General features: G+C 36.6%; 1 protein-coding gene across 1 annotated transcript in view; it reads left to right on the top strand.

Annotated features, from left to right (window-relative positions):
• Positions 1 to 21,794, top strand: part of PTCHD4 (patched domain containing 4) — a 181,750-nt gene extending 159,956 nt beyond the window's left edge. Inside the window, exon 3 of the mRNA XM_077159225.1 lies at positions 19,203 to 21,794. Within this exon, the coding sequence (XP_077015340.1) occupies positions 19,203 to 20,836 (1,634 nt within the window). The 3' untranslated portion in view covers positions 20,837 to 21,794. The remainder of the gene's footprint in view (positions 1 to 19,202) is intronic.
• Positions 21,795 to 23,950: the final 2,156 nt, after the last annotated feature.

Below are 23,950 nucleotides of genomic sequence, written 5' to 3'. Positions count from 1 at the left end.
TTGTATTGAAAGTTCTAGCTAGGGCAAATAGGCGAGAAAATGAAATAAAAGTCATCTGTATTGAGAGGGCAAAGTAAAACTATCACTATTTGAAAATGACATGATCTCAAATATAGAAAACCCTAAGGAATCCACTTAAAAACTATTAAAAATAATAAATGAGTTCTGCAAGGTTACAGAGTACTACATCAATATAAAAAAATCAATTCTATTTCTATACACTAGCAATGAAGAATCTGAAAATGAAATTAAGAAAGCAATTCCATTCATAACAGCATCAAAAATAATAAACTTCCTAGGAATAAATTTCCCAAAAGAAGTATAAAGCCTGTACTCTGAAAAATATAAAACACTTCTTGAAAGAAATTTTTAAAAGACTAAATAAATGAGAAGACATCCAATGTCCATTAAGTAAAAAAGTTAATATTGTTATGATAGTATTTTAGTTTTGTTAGACTGTTATCCCACGTACCACAAACTGATTTTGTTTTAAAACAGTGGGAATTTATTGGCTCGTGGTTTTAGAGCCTAGAAGAATGCTTGCTTCCTCCTGGAGTCAGTAACTTTCTGGCTGGCCAGCAGTCCTTGAGTTCCTTGGTTTTCTCATCATATGGCAATGCCCTCTCTCTTGTGGGTTCCACTTACTTCCTACTTCCAGTTCCCCTCTTCCCCCATGGCTTTCTCTCACTCTGGCTTCCAGTCTCTTTCTCTTATAAGGCCTCCAGTAATCTGGATTAAGACCAAACCTCATTCATTTGGGCCACACCTTAAATTTAAAATAGCATCTTGAGGATTTCTTATATACAATGGGTTCACACCCACAGAAATATGGGTCAAGACAAAGAACGTGTCTAAACTGGGATACATTATTCAATCCACCACAGATACAGATACTTCCCAATTGATCTATAAATGCAACTCAATCCCTGTCAAAATCCCAGCTAGCTTTTTTGCAGAAATTCCAAAATTCATATGGAAATGTAAGGGACTGAGAATAGGCAAAACAATCTAGAATAAGCAGAACAGAATTGGATGATTTCAAATATACTTCAAAGCTATAGTAATCAAGGCAGTGTGATACTAGCATGTGCTAGAAATAGAGAATGATGGAATAGAATTAGAGTCCAGAAATGAATCCTTAAATTTATGGTCAATTGATTTTTGATAAGTGTACCAAGACAACTCAATGAGGAAGAAAGCAAAGTCTTTTAAATAAACGGTACTATAACAACTGAATATGGACATGCAGAAAGATAGATTGGCACCTTCCTCAAGCCTTCTGAGTTAAAAATTAACCCAGAATCTAAACTTAAATGTAGGAAGAGCTAAAGCCATAGAAATCTAGAGGAAAATACAAAAGACCTTCATGGCCTCTGTTAGGCAAAGGCCTCTTAGATATAACACCAAAAGTACCAGTGGCCAACAAAGGATAAATTGGACTTTATCAAAATGAAAAATATTTGTGCCTCAAAAAATACCTTCAAGAAACTGAAAAGATGACCCACAGAATCTAAGAAAATATTTGCAAATTATATATTTGATAAGGGCTTGCAATCAGCATATATAAAAACATGCTTCAATAATGAAAGGACAAATAACCGATAAAAAGAAATGGATAAAGGATTTGAATAGAAATTTCTCCAAAGAAGATATACAAAATGCCTAATAAGCACTTGAACAGGTGCTTAATGTCATTAACCATTAGAGAAATGCAAATCAAAACCACAATGAGATAGCACTTCACACTCACCATGATAGCTAAAATTTAAAAGACAGACATCAATGTTGGCCTGGGTGTGGAGGATTCCAATGCTCCCAATTGCTTATGAGAATGTACAATGCTGCAGCTGTTTTTGAAAACAGCCTGGCAGGTCCTCAAAAGGTTAAGCATAGAATTACCACATGATCTAGACAAAATCTCATATGCAAATAATCAAAGCAACCTTATTCAAAATAGCCAAAAAGTGAAAACAAACAAAATGTACATCACCTAAAAAATGGGTAACTGAAATGTGATATAACCAGTAATGGAATATTATTTGACCATAAAAGGGTACATTAAAAAGTACTGATATATGCTGCATCATGGATGCACCTTGAAAACATCATGCTAAGGGAAAGAAGCCAGTCACAAGAGACCACATATTACATGATTCGATTTATTCAAAATTTCAAGAATAGGTAAATCTATAGGGACAGAAAGTAGATTAGTAGTTGCCTAGGGCTGAGGGCTTGAGTTATAAAGATGGAGAATGGGGAGTAACTGCTAATTTGAGGGGTGATAAAAATGCTCTAAGTTGATGATGGTTGCACAACACTGTCAATATACGAAAAAAGCATTGGATTGTATACTTTAAAGAAGGAATAGACTTGGGTGGTGCAATGGTGGCTCAGTGGCAGGATTCTCACCTGCCATGCTGGAGACCAGGGTTCAATTCCTGGTGCCTACCCATGCAAAAAAAAAAAAAGGAATAGACTCATCTTCCACTCTTTTTCAAACCCTGTTAGGACAACATACAAAGGGATCTCAGCAACTGGCTGATTTCCAGACTCTTTACCCATCCCCAATAAAATAAATGCAATCTCAGTAATCATTAACAGCTGTACAATATTACACTTAAGTTACATTTATGGAACACAATAGAATAACTACAGCCTCCTTGCTTCTATATCCTTTGATGGAGTGAAAAATATTTCCTGAGCATTTTAAGATACCCTTAATACACTGAAAAACTCAGATGTTTGGGAGTGAAGCGACATCAGATGTAACCTCATGAGCTTGACAAAGTAGTGAAACGAGAAGACCAGTAAAGGAACAATAGGAAGCACTTAACTATGCATATTATATAGGATAAATTGTGGTGAGAATCCCAGGATGTGTGATAATTTATAGCCCTACTATGGAGGGGAGTTTCCTTCCTAGACCTGTATCTACTTTGATGTTCTGTAGTACTTCAGTATTTTATATCTTGCCTTTTATAAGAGCAGATCATTTTCTTCTTTTAGATACTCCCACCCTTCTCCCTGAAGAAGAATATAAGCAAAAAGCTTTCCAGTTTCTTCTCCTCCCTTCCCCACCTGTCTTCTCCTGCTCCTCTCCTCTTCTTTCTTCTTTTCCCTCTCCTTCTCTCCATCTCTCCCTTATTCTCCCTTATAAAAAGACTCCTCTTTTTTCTTCTACAATGCATGGCCTTCCTCATATTTCAAGAGACTTTCTTATATTCATCCTTTTAGTAGAAAGATGTCTACATCAGGTAGAACGTAGAAGACTCTAGTACTCTCTCCTCTACCTTTATCATAAGGGAGCTGATCATTTATTACTGCTTGACTCAGGCACTGGTGTTTACTCTATTTGTGAGAACTCTCAAAATGAAATATGAGCAGTAGCATGTAAACACAAAACTGACCCTAAATCTCCAGAGCAAGATGCTCTTTTTCTAACCCTACACTCCTGTTCTGGTTCACTGAGGACAATGCTCAGGCCCAGTATATGTTTCACAGTTTTGCCAAAATACTGTTATTGTAAATAATTAAGAGGCACGGGTCAGATCTAATAATAAGAATGCAACACATGGTATTTTCCATGCAGTCATTTTTAAATTAATATTAGCCAAAAATATTTTGGAAGTTACCCAAAACTTTAGATGCAGGGTTATGATGATTACAAATTCAACTTAAAAATGTAAAATGATGCTTTGGAAAGATGAAATAACAAGTAGAAAATAAACTGCAACTGCAACTTCAATATGACTCATTTATGAAATGCCTACAATATATCCAATACCAGACTATGGAAAGGAACCTGCTGTTTCACTGACCACGTCATAGATAATGTATAGAAATCAGTTGCCTTGATCAATCAATTCTCCTTGATGGGTTCTATGCAGAGAAGAATAGGATCAAGTTACTAAAATGAGAGTCAAATTGTCATCCTTATAAATGGAGGCCCATTGTTTCCCCTGTCCCTTGTAAAGCTAGAATGGAGAACATATCTGGGGCCAAAGGCCAATGTAGGGATCTCCTACCTATAAATCCCAAATCTAGATTTCCCTCCCTGCCTGTAGGGAGTTAGGCCATCAGAACATACCCCCTAAGATTCACTTAACATCCGACTGCACTGGAAGATGTAGGTCTGCCTCATAAATTCAGCTGATGTCAGAAGAGGATGTCAGAGACAAAAGGAAAGAGATGAGTAATCAGGCCTGCCTTTAGAAAAACAGGGCCAGGAGTGCTTCCCACACAGCAGGAGGGAAAGCCAAGGGCAAGTTCTGGCCCATTTTACTCATCGCTTATGCAAATAGTGCAGAAAAGAGAATTGGGATTCAGCTTATTTGTTGTTTTAGAGGAATAGTAGCCTATGCATTGATAAACTGATACATTCAACTGTTATCAGACTCTCACACTTCAGATCAGTTACTTCTAGCCCTTCAGGAAGAATGCATACAAGGTAAAAGGAAAGGTTGAAAGTTTTCTCACTAACACTCTCAAAATGAGAAAGGAGTGGGGATCCCCTTTTCACAGAAACATGAGAAGCTGGGAACAACTATTCCCACCCTCAACTACTAGAAACCAGAAGCTTGGAAGCCCAGAGGCACATATTCATTCCCCATTTTTGCAATAAATATTTCCTGAGTGTCTGGTATGTGCCAGTGCTGCCCTAGGAAATGACAATACAGGAATCAGAGCAAGATGCAGCCCACCCTCAGGGAGCTCTAAGACCACTCACACTAGGGAATGAGACTGAACTATTGGGTTCTGGTCCCAATTAACAAAGGGACACTGCAAATTCAGCATATCCCTTTTTCCTCGTTTCTCCATTTCCTAACCACTAAATGAAGGAGGGAAATTAATATAGCTGCCGCACAAAGAATTGATGTGATTCAGATACATTATATTCCCCAGGATCCTCTCTATGCTCATGTCCTCATTTAGTGGAACCTTCCTCTGTAGCCAGGCTACTTTGTTAATCCACATCTACTTTTAGGAAAAAATATGAAAAACCCTTTACCCCAAAGAATAAATGACTCCTATGCTTATATGATAGGTCTTCCCAAGAGTTTTGACATGTTCATAAAAGACCTCCTCAAATTGAATAATGAAATATCTCCACTTATAGATTCCAGTGATGTTTTGACCTAGAGTTATCCTTAAATTATTCCTAAATGGCAGGCAACTCCATTGCAACTCAGGCCAGTCCTGCGGCATGGAGAGCCAGTCCAGAAACTCTCCAGATCCTTCTTTCTTAATATATTAGTTCATTTATAAATTTTGTAAAACTACCCAAAAAGTATTCCTTAAATATTCTGTTTCATAAGAGATAATTGGGACTTTCTTCTGAAACCTCCACAAGTTGTAGAGGACAGGTTTTGTACAATGCTGACTTGATCATATCTGTCACAGAAATCACCCTGGCTCTCAAATTAGAAGAGAGTGTCAGCACCCACTCCGGTACAAGAGAAGATGGAAGACATGAAATATTTTGCATGTAAATGCCAATCCCTACTCTATTTTCCTTTCTTAACAGTAATTAAGAGATGATCATAAGAAGTTATCATCTGCTACTCTGGAATGCCTTCATCTGCTTTTGAGCGTAGCAAGTTTTGCTACAAAATATTTATCAGCACAGGACTCAGAAAAGTATTCCTTCAGTCCCTGCTATACACATTACCAGACACTGAGGGGTAGTTAAAAATGAAGACATGGTTTTTGGTTTTAAGGCATTTTCACTCCTGTATGGTACATTAGGTAGAATTCCATGTGGCGTTCATCAAAATAACAGTGAAAGTAATGAAGTGGTTGGTCTGGAAAAGATAGAAAGCAACATGATACTGTCTCCGATATGTCAAGGATAGGTATGTGGCAGAGTATTCCAGAGGATACAATTGGGACTAGTATTTGGAAATTCTGGGAAGACCAATTTAAACTGTAAATACAGGAATTTCCAATTTCAGAAAGTATACGGGCATCATATGCATTTGGGGGCACATGGAAGAAGTATATACATCAGGGAGATGGTTGAGTATGCTCTCTGCTTTAAGATTTTAGGAGGTTAAGAACAAGATTGTGGACACATCTCTCTCCCTTGTTACATGGAGTGCTATGATTTGCATATGGTAGGTGTTTAATATCTGCTAAGTCATTGATTTATTTAAGACGTAGGCTATTGTATTAGTCAGGGTTCTCTAGGGAAACAGAACAGGAGATATCAGAAAATATTATGAGGTTTTCTAAATAAAATATTCCTTAGGGCAGAGAATTCTGATGAAGGTTTGAAATGAATTCCCCAGGAGAAGGTGGCTGGTTGAAGTAGAGATGTAAATTCTCTCTTCTGACTGTCAAATCATCCCTTCTCTTTCAAAGCCTATAACTGATTGGATGCGATGTCTCTCATTGTTGAAGGCAATATCCTCAGTTGATTATAGATGTAATCAGCCATAGATGCAATCAACTTACGGATTATTTAATTCCATGAAATGTCCTCACAGCAATAATCAGGCCAGTGATTACTTTACTGGACACCATCACCTGCCCATGTTGACACATGAACTTAACCTTCACAGCTACTTTATTAAGGAATCCCTTTCCCAGTGAAATCTCATAAAATGACAAAAAGAAATTTTACAACATGCTGACATGCTTTCATCAGCTCTTTAGTTAATATTCTGAACCCTACATTGTGAATTGCATTTTTTTAATTGTTGCAATTTTCCTGGACTTTTTGTATATCTCTTAGTATTAAAAACTTTCAGATCATTTGTCTAACCTTCCCGATGATTGTGTAATCAAAATCATCCCTCCCTGGGGTCCAGTTAACTGTTTTGTAGTTATCTAAGAGAGTTTTCATTTGATTGTATCATATTTAGTGTGTCTTGATTAATCTTTGCCTAATGGAATGAGCAGGACAAAGTCCATGAGGATTATCAAAAAGAAAAGAAGGAACTAAACGTATCACAAGAAAGCCACAGGAATTTCCTACAACTCTTACTAATTGAAGCTGTGTTTGGTAGCTTGGTGTGTTACCTTAAATAACTGTCAATTCTATTGATAACTTCAAGAATGACTCACAGAAGGTTTGTTTTAGTATACCATGAGCATATAGCTAACACCCCAAATTAATTTCATTCTTAAATAAAAAATGATGACTAATAGCTATTGAGTTTTTAATATTTCCCAAAGACTGTGGTAAACCCTGAGTGGGGATTATCTCAGCCACACTATGAGGTAGATACTTGCATTCTCTGTTCTGTGTGCAAGGAAACTGACATGGAGAGGTTTTCTGTTGAAAAGCCTGTGTTGGGGACCCCTCCGCATGTTGCCCTCTGCCTCCCCAACCCCCCTCCTCCTGCCTTCAGGAATTAGTGCCAAATATTTTCTGAGACAGTTCCTGTTGATAAATGTAGTTCATGGTAAGGCCAGATGGAGCTGTGGACTCCATAAAGACAGAAAGATTATAAGAAGATGTGGTGCGAAGGGGGCCTTTTCACAAAGGGGTCATTTAAGCGGCATCCTGTTCTGTCACTTCTCAGAAGACATTCCAGCAGAGGTCTTTTGGGAATGACTATGGTTTTCTCTGTGAATTGCATCATAAATTAGAGATTTAAAATCCCCCTTTCCATTTTTCTCCTGCTAAGTGAAAGCAATTCTATTAGGCTATTCTAAATGAGAACACATAGGTAAAGAATTCCTCAATTAGTTGAATCCGGCTTACTTAAAACCCTTTATAAATCAGCATTTTTCCACAATTAACTTCTAAACTTTTTCCATAATTCAGAGAAGAAAACAAACTCTATCCTAGGCCTGGTATACCTTTGATCCATACTCCCACACTTTCTACAACCATATGATATTTAATCATACTGAACATTTATGGGGGCACTAATTGTATGCAATGCGTTTGTACTAAGGGATCTGTATGCCTGTCTCCTTCAAAACATAATCCTTTGAAATAGATATGGTTAGTCTCCCCATTTTACAGATTGGTAAATTGAGTCATAGAGTAATTTGCTCAAGGTCACTGTTGTGGATTGTATTCTCCCAAAAGATATGTTGAAATCTTAACCCCAGTACCTGTAAATGTGACCTTATTTGGAAATAGTCTTTGCAGATATAACCATGTTAAGATGATGTCATAATGGATGAGGGTGAACCCTAAACCCAGTGACTGGTGTCCTTATAAGGAGAAATATATTCAAAGACACAGACACACAGAAAGAGAAGATCAGCCACATGAAGACAGAGGCAGAGATTGTAGCAATATAATTAAAAATCAAGGACTGCCAGCAACTACCAGAAGCCAGGAAAAGGCAAGGGAGGATTCTTCTCTAAAGCCTTCAGAGAGAGCATGGCTCTGTTGACACCTTGATTTCAGATCTCTGGCCTCTAGAACTATGAAAAAATACATTTCTGTTATTTTAAGCCACCCAGTTTGAGGTACCTTGTTATGGCAGTCCTGGGAATGTAACCCAGTCACACATCTAATAAATGATGGCATGGACATTTAAAACCACAGAACCCAAAGCCTGAACCAGTAGACCACATCTCCCCTCATTATTAGTGCTTAAAATGATCACTCTGATGTATGTTATTTAACAAGTAATAAGAGCTAACATTCACTGAGGGCTTCCTGTGTGCCAGACACTGTTCTAAGCATGTTACAATGATTATCTCATTTAACCTTCATATGAACTCTTTAAAATTGGTGCTATTTTATTTGTTTGTGGAAACAAAGGAAACTGAGGCACAGAGCAATTAAGCTAAATCTCAAATCTGGCATCATGTAGTGATAGAGCCAGAATTGCACACAGATACCTAACTCCAGAGTACATATTTTAAATTGCTACTTACATTGCCTTTTCTTTCCCCTTTTTTAGGACTGGATAAAGATAATGAATACAAGTCTAATGCATTTTAGAAAGATCTTCCCTACTAAAGTTAATCAACCAATAAAAGTTGAATCAAACAGCAAGTTCTGGATGGTTAATTTAATGACTATTCAAATGATCAGAATGATCCAATTCCTGAGCTTTCTGGTTAATTGAGTTTCAGCTGGCTTCAGGCCATTCTATTCAGGGAGAATTCCTGCTCATGCATTGTTTTATTTCATCTTCTGGGGTGAGCAAGTCAGCAGCAAAACACTCAGGAATGCCCCAGCAAGCTTGCCCTTCGAAGCAGTCTGCTTTTATCAAGCATTTGTGCTACAACTTTAAAGATTTTCTCTTGAATGATGTTTTTTTTAGAAACCAAAACTAAGCATAATTTAAATTTGCTAAGATTCCTTCCATTTCAAACAGATTTCCTAATGATTGAGTCAGACATTTAAAAAGTATGTACTCAATACATTATAAAGCATCCTCCAGCTCTTAGTGGTACAGAAATCCTAAGACATCATCATTTTTTACTCTTTGTTGGATAGAAGATCCCCAAAGCTTATAATTAATGAACTGTTCAATTTATAACATATGTATATGATATAGGTCTGAAATCAGACAAAGAGAAGTTATTAAGCATCAAATGATGTATTTTACTGTATCTCCCTAGTGGTAGGCACTCAGAAAATATCCTTCAAATGAATGAGTTAATTTTTTCTAATTAATATTTGTTCTTTAACTTTAGTTAGCTCAATAAATGCTAAAATCATCATCATTTTCATTCTCTACAAGTGCTTGCATTTGTCATTTTCTTCTCTTATCTGATCCCCTTTTTGTAGCCTTCTTTTTTTAATATAAACTTGTTGTTTAGCTCCAAAACTACCAATCTGTTCCTTTGCTGAGGATTTTCAGCCCCCCCTAAATTTTCCATTCATTGCTCTTCCTAAAGCAATGTTAAACCTTTGAGTTTCCTCCTCTGTTAATCGCTATATTATCATCCTCTCAGAACATCTTCCCACATGTCCTAATGACATTCTCTTTCCAGTAAGGACATAACTAAAGTATTGCTTCCCCCAAGAAACCATCCCTTTTACTGGGGGCAGAGTTTGGAAATTCGAATCCTCCACAGTTCAATTCTCACCCAACACCCCTGCTCTAATTGCTATATTAGAAGAAACAAGTTAGAAAGTAAAATACAGTAACAAAAGTTTGAATTTATTTCATTTCCTTCCAAAAACATGTATTATTTATTATAAAACATCAATGCTCTCTAGCCGAAGACCACTTGGGATACACCTCTAGTTGAACAAATTTGCATTTATTGACTCATGCCAGTGAAGAAGAACACATAGCATGAGGAATCACGGGACATTTCAGGAAGAGGGAGTAAGAACGGACTTATTATAGGGTGTTTGCTAGGTAGGCAATTGAGAAGAAGGTTCAGGGAAGCAGGGCTTTGTTCAGGGTTTGTTACTGTCAGGAAGAGATGATAATTCTATGACTGGTTACGTTAGTAATTCTCACATGAAGAAGGCGAGAAGGCCAGAGCAAAACGAAAGCTGCGTTTGGTAAAGAAGTTCAGTTGCTCCTAAATTATCTTCAGTAAGGGGATGCTTGTTCTATTTTATTTCTTGGATGATGTTTGTGTTTTGTTCGTGCTTATTTGTGATTCTGAAATGGTCTTATTTTATCTCACCCCATCACGATCCGCGAGCAGTCTTGTCTGATGGTGTTCTCTGACACTGTTTGTGATCAACAGGACACTCACGACCTCTCGCTGTGAGTGTCAGACCAGCTCCTGGCAACTCTGAGGCCAGCCGGACAGCACCCAGCTGTCAGGGCCTGCTTTGTTCTATCTCAAAAATAATGTATATTCACTTAATAAATTTGAGAAAGCATAGAAATGATTGAGAAGAAAATGAAAAGCTTCTTGGTAGTCTATTTTTTACCCCCAGAACAGGAATATCAGAGAGGCATAAAAAACAAGAAAGCAAGTCATGAAGTGATGATGCATGCTGGCTCTGCAGTGATGCTTCAGTTCCTGGCAGCACCAAGTCCCTGCATTCAGGGAAGCTGAAAAGAGAGCACTAGGGATGCCCCAGAAAAACCAACTCAGCTGTGGTGGTAAAAATATTCGTAACCAAGCTACATTCAGAAGTCAGCATGCCAACTCAAACGATTTGGAATATTCTCCATGGCAAACACCCTGCAGTTTGCCATTCGATATGGCATTTTTTATGGGCCAAATACATATACTAACTTGTTTAAAACTTCTATGATATATAAACCATTGCTATCACATTTTATAGATGGGGAAACTGAAATATGGAGAGGTTTAGATAAAAACAAAACCTGCTCAAGGACACAGAGCTAAGAAGTGGGATATAAACTCAAGCAGCCTGGCTCTCAGGTATGTGCTCCTAACCACAATATCAAATAATGTTACTTACTAAATCTGCCCACTTTGAATATTATAACCTTGACTGTAATTGCAGGTTCTGTGTGCATGTATACACACACAAATATATATATATATATATATATATATATATATATATATATATATATTATTTATATGTACACACATACACATACATATATACATATGCCAGCTTTTTAAAATTTTGGCCTTATGTAGAACTGTAAAATAGTTGAAAATGACTGACTAAAAACTCTGAAATGAGACTATATGTCTTTCTTCTATAGGTAAGAAATGTATAAAATATGCAATGGCTCTGAATAATATACCATGCCAATCTGTGATTACATTCTATTTTTTTATTAGGGATGAGATGATAAAATCCTGTAACCTCCTGCTAAATGCTAAGGGATAAGTATCAGTTCAAATTCATTCTGAATTCCTCTTTTCTTTGCATTACCCTGCCTCCCTCCCTCTCTATGTCTCTGTGTTTTACCCTGCCCCATTCTGCACTGGGATGGGAACATTTTAAGAGGAGTTACTTCCTGCTTAAGGGCAACATTAAGCTAGACCCCTGCTCAATGCACATTAACCAAGTTTCCTGGGTAAGATCATCAACTATGGCCCTGACATCAGCAACTTGGAGAATGCCTATGGAATAACTTCTGACCACGGTCTTTGTGGGCTACATAGGCAAGGAAGCAAAAGCCTTGATCATCCTTTACGAACTGAATGACTTCATAGTTAATTCAAAGTTAACTATAGTTAATAGTAAATTCAAAGCAGACAGTCTACAAATGCACATTTATCACAGTCTCTGGGTTAGGCACAATAGGGATTAGAAAATGTCTTTAAAATTTTCATTTATTAGATAGCAGAACCCCATTTCTATCTAGCCAAATAGCAACTTGGAGAAAGTTCTTTCATTGCATACTCCATTCTGTATTAGGTGTTCATAATGATGACCCAGCCAAATTAAGGAATTACAAACTAGTCTCTAAATTGGGCATCACTGACATCTATCACCACCTCTGCCACAGAATCATTGGATAGCATTTAATCATCTTTCTTAATAAAATGAGGCAAATTAAATATATCTTACAAAATCCTGTGCTGAACATGGGATTGTAAAAGTTATTGCAAGAATGCGTTAAAATATCTTTAAAATTGGATGCAGCTTATGACCAGCTTGGTATCACATTTATTGAGCATTTTTGGTGTGTCAAATAATTGCAATACGAAGTTAGAAAGGACAAGTCCTTACCCTAGACAATAAGGAACTTAAAGACTGGTGTAAAAGATAAGCTTTCCAATGGATAATTTCAGTTGAGTGTAATGAGAAGAGGCTTCTAAGCTGGTGAAATAGAGATGAGGAGGACAAGTGAAAGGTGTTAGAAATGGAATAATGCTTTTGTGATATCCTAAACATCTAAGAAGGAGCAGCAGCTAAAGAAAAGAGATCCCACATATTTCCAAACAAGTGAACACTAACTCAAAATGCTTTTTCAGTATCCATTTTTTTTTCCCAGCTGCTTAGGTTACATAATTGACTGGGATTTTTTTTTTTTCCATCAAGAAGTCATAGCCCAAAAGCCCAATAAAACATCAAAATGGTCTTTCTACCTGTGCTCAGAAGTGATGTTCATAAACATGATTATTGAAAGCATAGCTAACTAAAGCAGAAATAACTGCAAGGAGTAAGTAGAAAATTTTCAGTGGAGCAGGTTATGAGAAGGAGTATTTTTTACTTGTTTCTTTCGTCTCTGATATACATGTCAAAGTGTCGTGTCCTGCTGAGGGTTTAGAATGTTCAAGTGGCCAAAGAGATCCACCAGATCTTCCTGAGATCTCCCTGAGGCAAATGGAGAGGTTTCTAATTCTATTGCTTAGAAAGAATTAGAAACCAACAAATGGAGCTTAGTAAAGCAATATATCAATGAATGATCTACTAGGGCTTGCTAACTGAGTCAGTTACAGTTAGTGCTGAGTGAATTTGCTCTTTGTTAAAACTATTTTCTTTGGAATTGTGGGTTTTAGAAAGATTGGGTTTGGGAATTAAAATAGCATGTGTAAAATTTGTTATTAGGTTCACAGGAGAACAACATAGCTTTGAAACAAGACATTTTAGACCTAGCCATATCACCTGAATTTTCCTACAGCAGTGTTAGGTACAATCAGTGTGGAAGTTTACATTGCCAGAGAAGGAGCTTAGAGAAATGATGTTAAATGTAGCTTGGAACCAGTTCTCAGGGAAGATCCATTTTCCTTTAGAATTCAGCTTTATTTGTTGAAGAGTGATTACTTGAGGTTCAGATGCAATTATAACCAGTTCTGCGTATTGTTCAGCTCCCTTAAGACTGAAGTCAGTTTTATTTGGTAACAAAATAGTTGTTTTTTTTTAACAATTTAAAAAACTTTCTCTTACAGGCCTGCACCATTACATCCAGAAGAATTCACACGAATCTTCTTTTTTCTCTCAATATTAAATACCAGAGCTTACTAAAATATTGCTAAACAGGGTATGTTAACAAGGTTACATTTAAATTTCCCTTGTCATTACACGATGCTTCCATTTGAATTCATTTAGAAAGATGTCACCCCAACAACAACCCTAAATACTTCTGAAATATTCAAGACACCCACAGAGACATGCGAATTTTTTATTGCCATTAAATGCCCTCCTTGAGGTTTTCTCCAAACAATTCACCCACTGTCCAAATTTTTTCACTCTTAAAAGTCCGCTTTTTTTTCATGAAATTTTATCAAAGGAAATATTAGTCATCCAATCAGGTTTCAGGTGTGCATCTTATTACATTATTCTAAAATATTTTGCAAATACATAGTAATGTAGTACAAGGAAATCATGATCAAAGTTTGGCATTCATCTTTGGAACATTAAGTAAAATGTGCATTTGAGACAATAACTTGAACTGCTGTACCAGCAAGCTAATCTTCATTGAAAGAAAAATAAATCACAATTATAAACTTTAGAAACGCAACTACTACCTCCTAGTTTTTAGGTGACTGTGCTGTTATTCATTTATTCCTTCAGTCTAGACTGTCTTTAACATCACCCCCCGCCAAAAAAACCTTTTGAAATTGTCCCTAGTTCCTCAGAATTAATTAACTGCATTTTCCCACCACACAGCACCCATTGCTATTTAGCAAGAATACAGTTCTTCCTTACATGTCAATTAAATGCTTACATGTATATCTCCCTCACCAGGAAGGAATGTGCATCAACTTATTGGTAAAACAATCTGATGTCTTAGGTAGAAATTTAAAATTTTGGTTGGAAAATTGATTAGAATTAAAGAACAGTCGGGACTGGGTTCCTGGCAATTAAAAATACAATGAAAATTGTCCAGGTCGTTGTTTAATAGTGTAATTCACACCCATTTCTGATCCATGCATCATTATCTGAGGTGGAGACCTCCCGTTTCTTGGCTCCAGGTGCCTTGTTTGAATTTGGAATAGGATTCTAAGAGTGGAATAAGAGGGAATAAGATGCTATTAGAAAAAGATAGGAAGAGAACTCGGGCTACTTTCAAACAAATAGAAGCTTAGGAAATTGTTCCATCCTCAAAGTGGGAAGCAAAGTGAAAAGTAAAAAACCCAAGAGAGAGGCCCAGTTATACAACTTGAGAAAACACTGCAGAGATTAGAAAGCAGGCTCTCCACAATTGGCAGGCCTACTGGACAAAGAAGCAAGAGTAACTCCAAATCCTAATTTCCCCTGGTTAGGAGTCAAGTTCTGTGAAATAACTATTTAAGTAGTTATCTATCTATCTAGATGGATAGATGGAAAGATGGATGGATGGATGGATGGAGTTTAGCAAATAAGTAAATGGAAGAAATATATAAAGTTGTTTATAGTCTTCTGGGTTGTCGGTTATGTAATAATTTTTCTCCATTATTGTTCCCTCCTTCCCAGATTTTCTATAAGTTTATGTCTTTGATTTTATATTCAGAAAAAAGGTTACTAAATATATGTGTGTATGCATGGGTATTTGTTATACTTATTCTTTTGGCTAAACCAACAATCCTTAATCAGGGCTAATTTGTCCTCCAAGACACATCTGACAATGTTTGGAAGTACTTTGCATTGACAAAATGGGGTGTACACTACTGGTGTCTTGTGGGTAGAGGCCAGGGATGCTGCAAAATGTTCTATAGGACAGCCACCTACGACAAAAAATAATCTGGACCAAATGTCAATAGTGCCAAGGTTGAAAAACCCTGGGTTAAACAAATAAAAGTATCATAAATACTTGTCTCTCCCTACAGTTAATTACACTGATATTATCCCTAGTTATTTAAGATTTAAGATTTTTTTTTATATCTAAAAGCCTAAGGAGTACCTAGCATTTTAACAAACAAAGACATTTTATATGTATTACTGAGGGTTCAAAATAAGCAAATCATTTAATCTATTTTCATGTTACATCATAATTTCTCATTAAATAAAACTCGAAGGAATATTTGCAAAAAATAGTCTTATTTTGATCATATTTTCTTCCTAAACTTTGTTCCTGTTTCTTTAATTTTATAGAAATATTGATGGCTTTGTCAAGGGACATAAGTGACAATATATATTTTTTCATGTTTATATCCCTAATTTTGAAGGAACTGCATTAGAATCAAGAATCTTTGTTTTAGAATTATCCAAGTGAAAATGCCTCTGCATTGAAAGATGTTGAAAAAAGTTGTATTTCTTGCTTATCTTTATGTCTTATATATTGGTTAGCATAATACCTTTTAATAGCAAATGCTAAATAAATATACATTTAAATATATTGGATTGCATTAAATATTGCATAGCTTTTCCAGAAACAATTAACCTAGGTCTAAAAACACATAATAAATTTTAGAGAAATCTAGAAATAAGAAAGGAAATATTGGGGGATGCATTTAAAAATCAAGAATTGAAGTTGATTTAATTCAATAAGAGGTTAGTGGGCCTCTTCTAGATATCTGTCACCTTGCCAGATGTTCTACAGAGTATGAAAGTATCATAAAATATATTCCCTGACCTTGAAAAATGTGCAATCTAACCAAAGAGATAGAACATACCGTGAGAAGACCATTTTGTTCCAGTGTAAAATAGCATGTGACTAAGTGCTAAAAGGAGTAACTGATTAGTGCAATAACAGTTTAAGGAACAGAAAAAAAATCAGTATGTCTGGAATGGTCAGAGATGGCTTCATGGAAAAGTTAAGAACTGAGCTGACCCTTCGCAGACCAACAGAATTTTAATATAAGCAGCAACGAAAAGAAAGGTAATGTAGGGCAGAGAAATTAGCATGAACAAAGCTAAGAAGATAAGGAAGGGCTGGTTCATAGGACAGGGAGAAGACCACCATGGCTGTAGCTGGTAAGAAATTTGAATTGCTGTGAGGAGGCCAGATTATAGTGAAAATCAAATGGGAGCATATTGATATGAATGCCCTGCAAACATCTAAACCTATGAGAACAGTAAAACATGCCATTTCAAACAAAGTTTAGAAATTGTGCATTTAATCTCTATCATTCTTAAAGTGGTTACTTGACCTAATATGGTTTAGCAAAATCTTTCCACATATACAGATCTTTGTACTATATAAAGCAAAAATCTGGCCTTTATAGTGTAGCTATTGTTCCATAAAAGTGACCGTTAGCAAAGGTAAGCCAAATTTAGCCACAGTGTCAGGTACCCTTTCCCTGTTGTGACGACAAATATAGCAAAGTCCTCATTTCTGAAGAGAGGTGCTCCAATTAAAGAATTATTTTAACTACCCTAGCCATTATCTTAATATTATAATTTAGCCAAGAGAATTAGAAAACAAGGATTCTGTTTGGTCAAGAAATTTGCACAAGATAGAGATGAGCAATCAATGTTATTAAGTAAGAATCATTACACTTAATTTAAATGCACATATATGTTGAGCTAGTGATTAAATGCAAGGAGGAATAAATTAGAACCAAGAAAAACCAAGCGTGGTTTTACCTAAGTGCAAATTCCATGCCCTTTCTGTTTGTCAGAGACTCCTCAGATTACCTCATCCTTCTTGACCAGAATTCCTAGAACTTTGGAGAACAAATAGGATTTATATTTGAAGTAAGAACACCAATGCCTAGCTCCCTTCAGTAACAATTAAAATTAAGAATAATTACCAAGAAAATTGACCAAAGTATCTTAATAATCAAAGATTAGTATCATATACATTAAAATACATATACACTATAATCAAATTAACTTAGACTCCATAAAACAGGTTTTGGCAAATGCAAACTCACCTATGAAACAGACTTTTTCAGCTAGTAATAAATTCAGCTGCGTATAACAGTTTTATTCACAGCAGCTTGGTCAAATGGAAATTTGATTTTCTTACTTAAAAGAGAATTGCACAGTACATATCACCTAGGGCTCTTACTGGTGACTGCATAATATCATTAAGGATAAAAACCCTTCTGGTTTTCTAGTTGGCATCCTTAGATACCTTCTGGTTATATTGCACTGGCCAGAACTTTGTCACACGGACCACCCCTAGCTGAAAGGGAGACTTGGAAATAAAATTTTTAATTGTGCATGTTGCTGCCTCAACAGCATAAATTCAGAATGATTGTGATAAGGCCCCAGCTATTATAATATGTTACTTAATGCACCATTAAGCGTATTGGTCTCTAATACATAACTCCAAATTATGTTTTAGAGATCCAAGCACCACACAAAGTCCATTTTTTATGATTTCTTAAACTAGGTCATTTTAGGCCTTTAAGCTATATCTTTTGTCTAATGGATTTCTTGGAGAACAGCCCAAGCACAGCTTGTATCCATTCACAGAAAAGATCCCTGTATGGTATTGTTAGACTTGCAAAAGTAAGTGTGCTCTGTGAAGGTTTCCCCTCACTTAGAAAGTTACCAGTTGATGTGGGTGGATGATAATTGACAGAGTCAATTTAGGGAAGTGAAGAAAAGGGAAATTGCAAGTATGGTATAATAGTTTTGCTTTCCCAGTTGCCTTTTCTGCTTTACCTAGCAAGGGAGCAAGTGACTGTTTCTTAAAAATTCCTGGAAATAACAGCTGAGTGTGACACTTTATAGGTGTTTAAATTAATATTTGCTGAATTTTTTTGTCCATTACCCCATCTAAGAGGGCACAGAAATCAATTAAAAAGAAGCACTCTTCATCCAATTTAACAAACAAAAACATTTAGCCAGCACTCACTCTGTGTAAATGAAGTCCTATGCAGAACCCAAAGGAAGGGAAACGCTTGCCATGACTTTTCACCCTGAAAGGTCTTTTATGTCGCCTGGCAATATTTTTTTAGTCACTTCCAAAGTTAATTAATCAAATCTAATGGAATTGGTTTCTAAGCCATTTGGGCACCAAGTAGATTGTCAACATTGTAAAACCAATTTAAATCCATTTATAAATGTTTAAAGTGATTTTGTAATTTCCTAAATCAGTATATAAGTGAGCTTAAAATGGGGGTTAGGGTATATCAGTCTATGAATCAGTTGACGAAGCACCTGAATTATGTTGAGAGAAATGTGAAGATGTACAAATAAGAGCTCTTGCCCTTGAAAATCTGCTATCCATTTAGGGAGTCAATATGAATGCAAAGGAAAAAAAATCACTTAATCATATAACATTATAGATAAAACTTGTCAAATTAATAGAACATACAATAAATATTTCATTTTGCGTAAAATACCAATAAATTTCAACTGAACTAAACTGGAAATAAGCACCAAACACATCCTGTTGTAAAACTCCCATTTTAAGGCCCTCATAGAAGATCCATAGCACTTTGCAGTTTAGAGTATAAAGTACTATTTGGCATGAATTCACTTGACCAAAGGAAGAAACTAAAAAAAAAAAAAAAAAAAAAGATTATTATTATTATTTGTTCTTTTTTTTTTTTAACGTTAGGTCATGGAACAAAAGGAATATTTGAGCTTCTGTCTGGCTGGCGGAGAACAAGAGAAAATTTACCCTTCAAAGACAGAGTAGCAGACGCCTATTCTGATGTGATGGTCACCTACACCATGACCAGCTGCCTGTACTTCATCACCTTCGGCATGGGTGCCAGCCCGTTCACAAACATAGAGGCTGTGAAGGTCTTCTGCCAGAACATGTGCGTCTCCATTCTTTTGAACTACTTCTACATTTTCTCCTTCTTTGGCTCCTGTCTGGTCTTTGCTGGCCAACTCGAGCAAAACCGCTACCACAGTATTTTTTGCTGTAAGATCCCTTCCGCAGAATACCTGGACCGCAAGCCTGTGTGGTTCCAGACAGTGATGAGTGATGGGCACCAACAGACATCCCATCATGAGACTAACCCCTACCAGCACCACTTTATACAGCACTTTCTCCGTGAACATTACAATGAATGGATTACCAATATCTACGTGAAGCCATTTGTAGTCATCCTTTATCTCATTTATGCCTCTTTCTCCTTTATGGGATGTCTGCAGATCAGTGATGGAGGCAACATCATCAATCTACTAGCCAGTGATTCTCCAAGTGTTTCTTATGCCATGGTTCAGCAGAAATATTTCAGCAACTACAGCCCTGTGATAGGATTCTATGTGTACGAGCCCCTTGAGTACTGGAATGGCAGCGTCCAGGAGGACCTACGGAAACTCTGTAGTGGATTCACTGCAGTGTCCTGGGTAGAGCAGTATTATCAGTTCCTGAAAGTCAGCAATATCAGTGCAAGTAACAAGAATGACTTCATCAGTGTACTGCAAAGCTCTTTTTTAAAAAAGCCAGAATTCCAGCATTTTCGGAACGATATCATCTTCTCCAAAGCAGGGGATGAAAACAACATCATTGCTTCTCGCTTGTATCTGGTGGCCAGGACTAGCAGAGATAAGCAGAAGGAAATCATGGAAGTGTTGGAAAAGTTGAGGCCTCTGTCTCTCTCAAAGAGCATCCGATTCATTGTGTTCAACCCCTCCTTTGTTTTCATGGACCACTATGGCTTGTCTGTCTCAGTGCCTGTTCTGATTGCAGGCTTTGGTGTTCTCCTTGTGTTAATCCTGACTTTTTTCCTAGTGATCCACCCTCTGGGAAACTTCTGGTTAATTCTTAGCGTCACCTCAATTGAACTTGGCGTTTTGGGCTTAATGACATTATGGAATGTCGACATGGATTGCATTTCTATCTTGTGCCTTATCTACACTTTGAATTTCGCCATTGACCACTGTGCACCACTGCTTTACACATTTGTATTAGCAACTGAGCACACCCGAACACAATGTATAAAAAGCTCCCTGCAAGAGCATGGGACAGCCATTTTGCAAAATGTTACTTCGTTTCTTATTGGGTTGATCCCCCTCCTATTTGTGCCTTCGAACCTGACCTTCACACTGTTCAAATGCTTACTGCTCACTGGGAGTTGCACACTGCTGCACTGTTTTGTTATTTTACCTGTGTTCCTAACCTTTTTCCCCCCTTCCAAAAAGCACCATAAGAAAAAGAAACGTGCCAAACGAAAGGAGAGAGAGGAAATTGAATGCATAGAAATTCAAGAGAACCCTGATCATGTCACCACAGTCTGAGGGACATAGACTAAGGGATTATTTTTCATCTCAAGTATTGCACAACGATGCAGGGCAAGTAAAGCTCAGACCTCAGCAGCTTGGGCTGGTCAGGAGTAACAAGGCAAGTCAGATCAAGAGTGAATTATTCATGACACTTCAAGGTGCCCACTTCTTGAGGGGAAGAGAGAATAATAAGGGGGGAGGGAGTTCCTTGAAACCTTGTTCTCCACTAAGGATAAGTTTCTGACCATGATCTTAGAGCTCTTCCAAGGAATGGACAAATCAATGGAGTGATAAGATTGAAGACCAAAAGAACTAACTTCTTTTACAAAGAATATGGTTTCATAGCGATGGAGAAGAGAGGGAAAGGGTTCTCCAAGTAGGGGAAAAGGCATAGAAATGTCAAAATTGCCATAGCACTTTTCATATTTGTTTTTTGAACAGATTGGTCAAAGGATACCTATGCACTTGGGAAGTACATATTTAATCCCGTCTAAACCAAAGGACTTCCCAATCCATTTTATGTGTACATATATATGTATATATGTCGTATATACATATACTTAGAGTTTTCCTTAGTGTACATTGACGTTTGTAGGGAGGAAGTTGTCCATTTGCAGATAGGTTGGCCATTCTCTAAAAAGTCAAATCAGCCATGGCCAAATTCACAGACTCATTAATGACCATTCAAAATCAACTGAAGTGTTTTGGCAGCAGGGGTGTCATTCAACTGGGTGATAAGCAAAATAAACAGAGATATGCATCCATAAGATCTGGCATATGAGATCAGAGAAGCTTCCTTTGGATGAGTTAGCAGAAAAAGACAAAAGGCATTTGAATTAATTATCATATGTACAGGGCATCTTATTGAAAATGAAATGGTCTATACAGCTTTTCACTGGTTTTGTATGGCTTTCTATATTTGGAAAGGCTGAAATACCTGCTTTGAGAGAACTCACCCAACTGTCCATGAGCACTTCCCACATATTGTCCCTAAGTGTGTGTTTCAGGGTACACAAGTGTGTGAGCTGGGGTATTCCATAGTTATAGCATTCCCATTTTAGATGATGCAAATATACTGCCATGGAATATAAATAATTCATGTAGAGAAAAGAGACGTAACTAGGAAAATTAGAGTGAATAGAGTAAAATGGACCATCAGCACTCATCATATGCCATTACCTGGTTCTTAGCATAAGGAAAGTATTCTAATCCTATAAACTCTATTGTGTTCCATGCATTAATATTTGGAGCATTAACCCAGGCTGCAGTCACTATAGTTGCAATCACTATATCTACTGCAATGTCGTTTGTAGCTTCCTCTGATATCATCATTCTTGTTTCATAAAATGGCTCTTCAGTTGGTCCAGCTCCTAGGGTGATCACAGCTCTCCACAAGGGGCATATTAACTGTAATTGCTGCTGAATTCTTTCTCAGAAAAAAAAAGGGGCAGAGGCAACTGCTTTCATTGAGTTAAAGTTTAAAACTGCTCCCTAGCAGAGAGACTCTGTCTTTTGGGTGCTTACTTAGATTAAGATTTTGCTTCCAGTCACAGAAAATTACTAGGCAATGGATTTTTCCATACCAAGCAGTAAAATAATTTAATTTTCAAGTAGGACTGAACAAATGTCCAATGATTATAAAATCCACTGCTAAGTTATTGTATCTGGGAAAGGGATAACATTTCCCACAAACTTTGGTTGCGTGTTGCAATTGAATTAATGCTATTCAAATCTAAAAAAACACAACAACAATGACAAAAAAGTGAGATACAGCTCATTCTATTCTGGTTGCAGTGCTTATAAATGAATTTAATAGATTAATGATATAACAAAACAACAAATCAAGTATGCTTTTCCAAATAAAGAGTTTGCCAGAATTTTAAGGGAAAGAAACATCTTTAAAATGAAAAGTACATAAGCAAATTTTTATTTTTTTGAATGGGATTTGTTTTGTCCTACCTTGAGGTATGGAATTTCCAGTAGGAATGATCCATGTCTTCCCTATTGTATTCACCTGGAGATAATGTCTATAGATTTGGGTATGAAAATAATTGCCTATAACCATACAGTTATTGTTTCTACATCATTTAAAGCCATGTCACAGATAACCCTAGCCTTTTGCCTCATGAACTGCTCTGCTAAGATGAACTGGTATTTAGCACTGCAAACCTCTAAATCATGATCTCATATCTGACTTAGAAGTTTATGAGGAATTTCATTTGTTGGACTATTTGTTTTGTTAGGGGAGATATTCCCTATTTCACAGATTACCCATCTGTTTTGAAGTTTTGTTTTGTATACTTTCAAAAGATGGGATGTAATCAGCTGAGAAATTCCATTAACTATCACTCCATTTCTTTTGTCTCTTTGAGTCAGTCTCCTCTGGATTACCATAGATCATTCCACATGCAAAGACTGTCATGCTTATTTATAAAGAACAAGTCAAACATGTCAGTTGCCAAATGCACATGGGAATAGTGGCATATACTGCCAAAGCACTAGGGTAATTATAATATCATTTCTCTATCCAGACAGTGTCTGTTTAGATGGGGAAAAACAGTCGTCATTTAAAATATTTCTTCAAGGATCAAAGTGTCTAAGATAAATAGGAATTCTTCATTGTTCAAATAACTAGACGGGTGGCATTTTGGAAGGGACATTATCTTTTCCAGAATATCATGGTACTCTGTAGTGGTTTGTAGCAATAATTTACCGAAATGGAATTCCTTGCTCTGGAAGAGTCAATATGCCACCCAAAATGCCTTAGCTTAGTCCTAGAGAATATTTTAAACCCAGAAGAATCTAACTGAGCATCACTGTGAAACAGATATTTCTAAGAATTCCATTTACTGAATGCCAAGATACTTCCTAAAAATATGAGATCATGATTTGCAGGCAACCCCCAACTTGAGCCTTTTTGGGTAGATTGTTTGCACTCTTCTGTAGTTATTTCAAGTTTATTCCCATCATTTTGTCCATTTGCAATGTAGGGATAGTGTGCAAATTAGGAAGTTATCTACTGCCAAAAGATTATCAATCTACTTCTAGAAGAGAAGAAACTTGTGGAAAATGTCACAGATGTGTGGAGTATTTTTTTCAGTTGAAGTGAGTTTTAACCTTAAAGTGAGC

This window comes from Tamandua tetradactyla, chromosome 5 (genome assembly GCF_023851605.1).
Source record: "Tamandua tetradactyla isolate mTamTet1 chromosome 5, mTamTet1.pri, whole genome shotgun sequence".
Classification (NCBI taxonomy): Eukaryota; Metazoa; Chordata; class Mammalia; order Pilosa; family Myrmecophagidae; genus Tamandua; species Tamandua tetradactyla.
The sequence above is the reverse complement of the archived record's forward strand: the minus strand, read 5'-3'. Positions and strand labels throughout refer to the sequence as shown.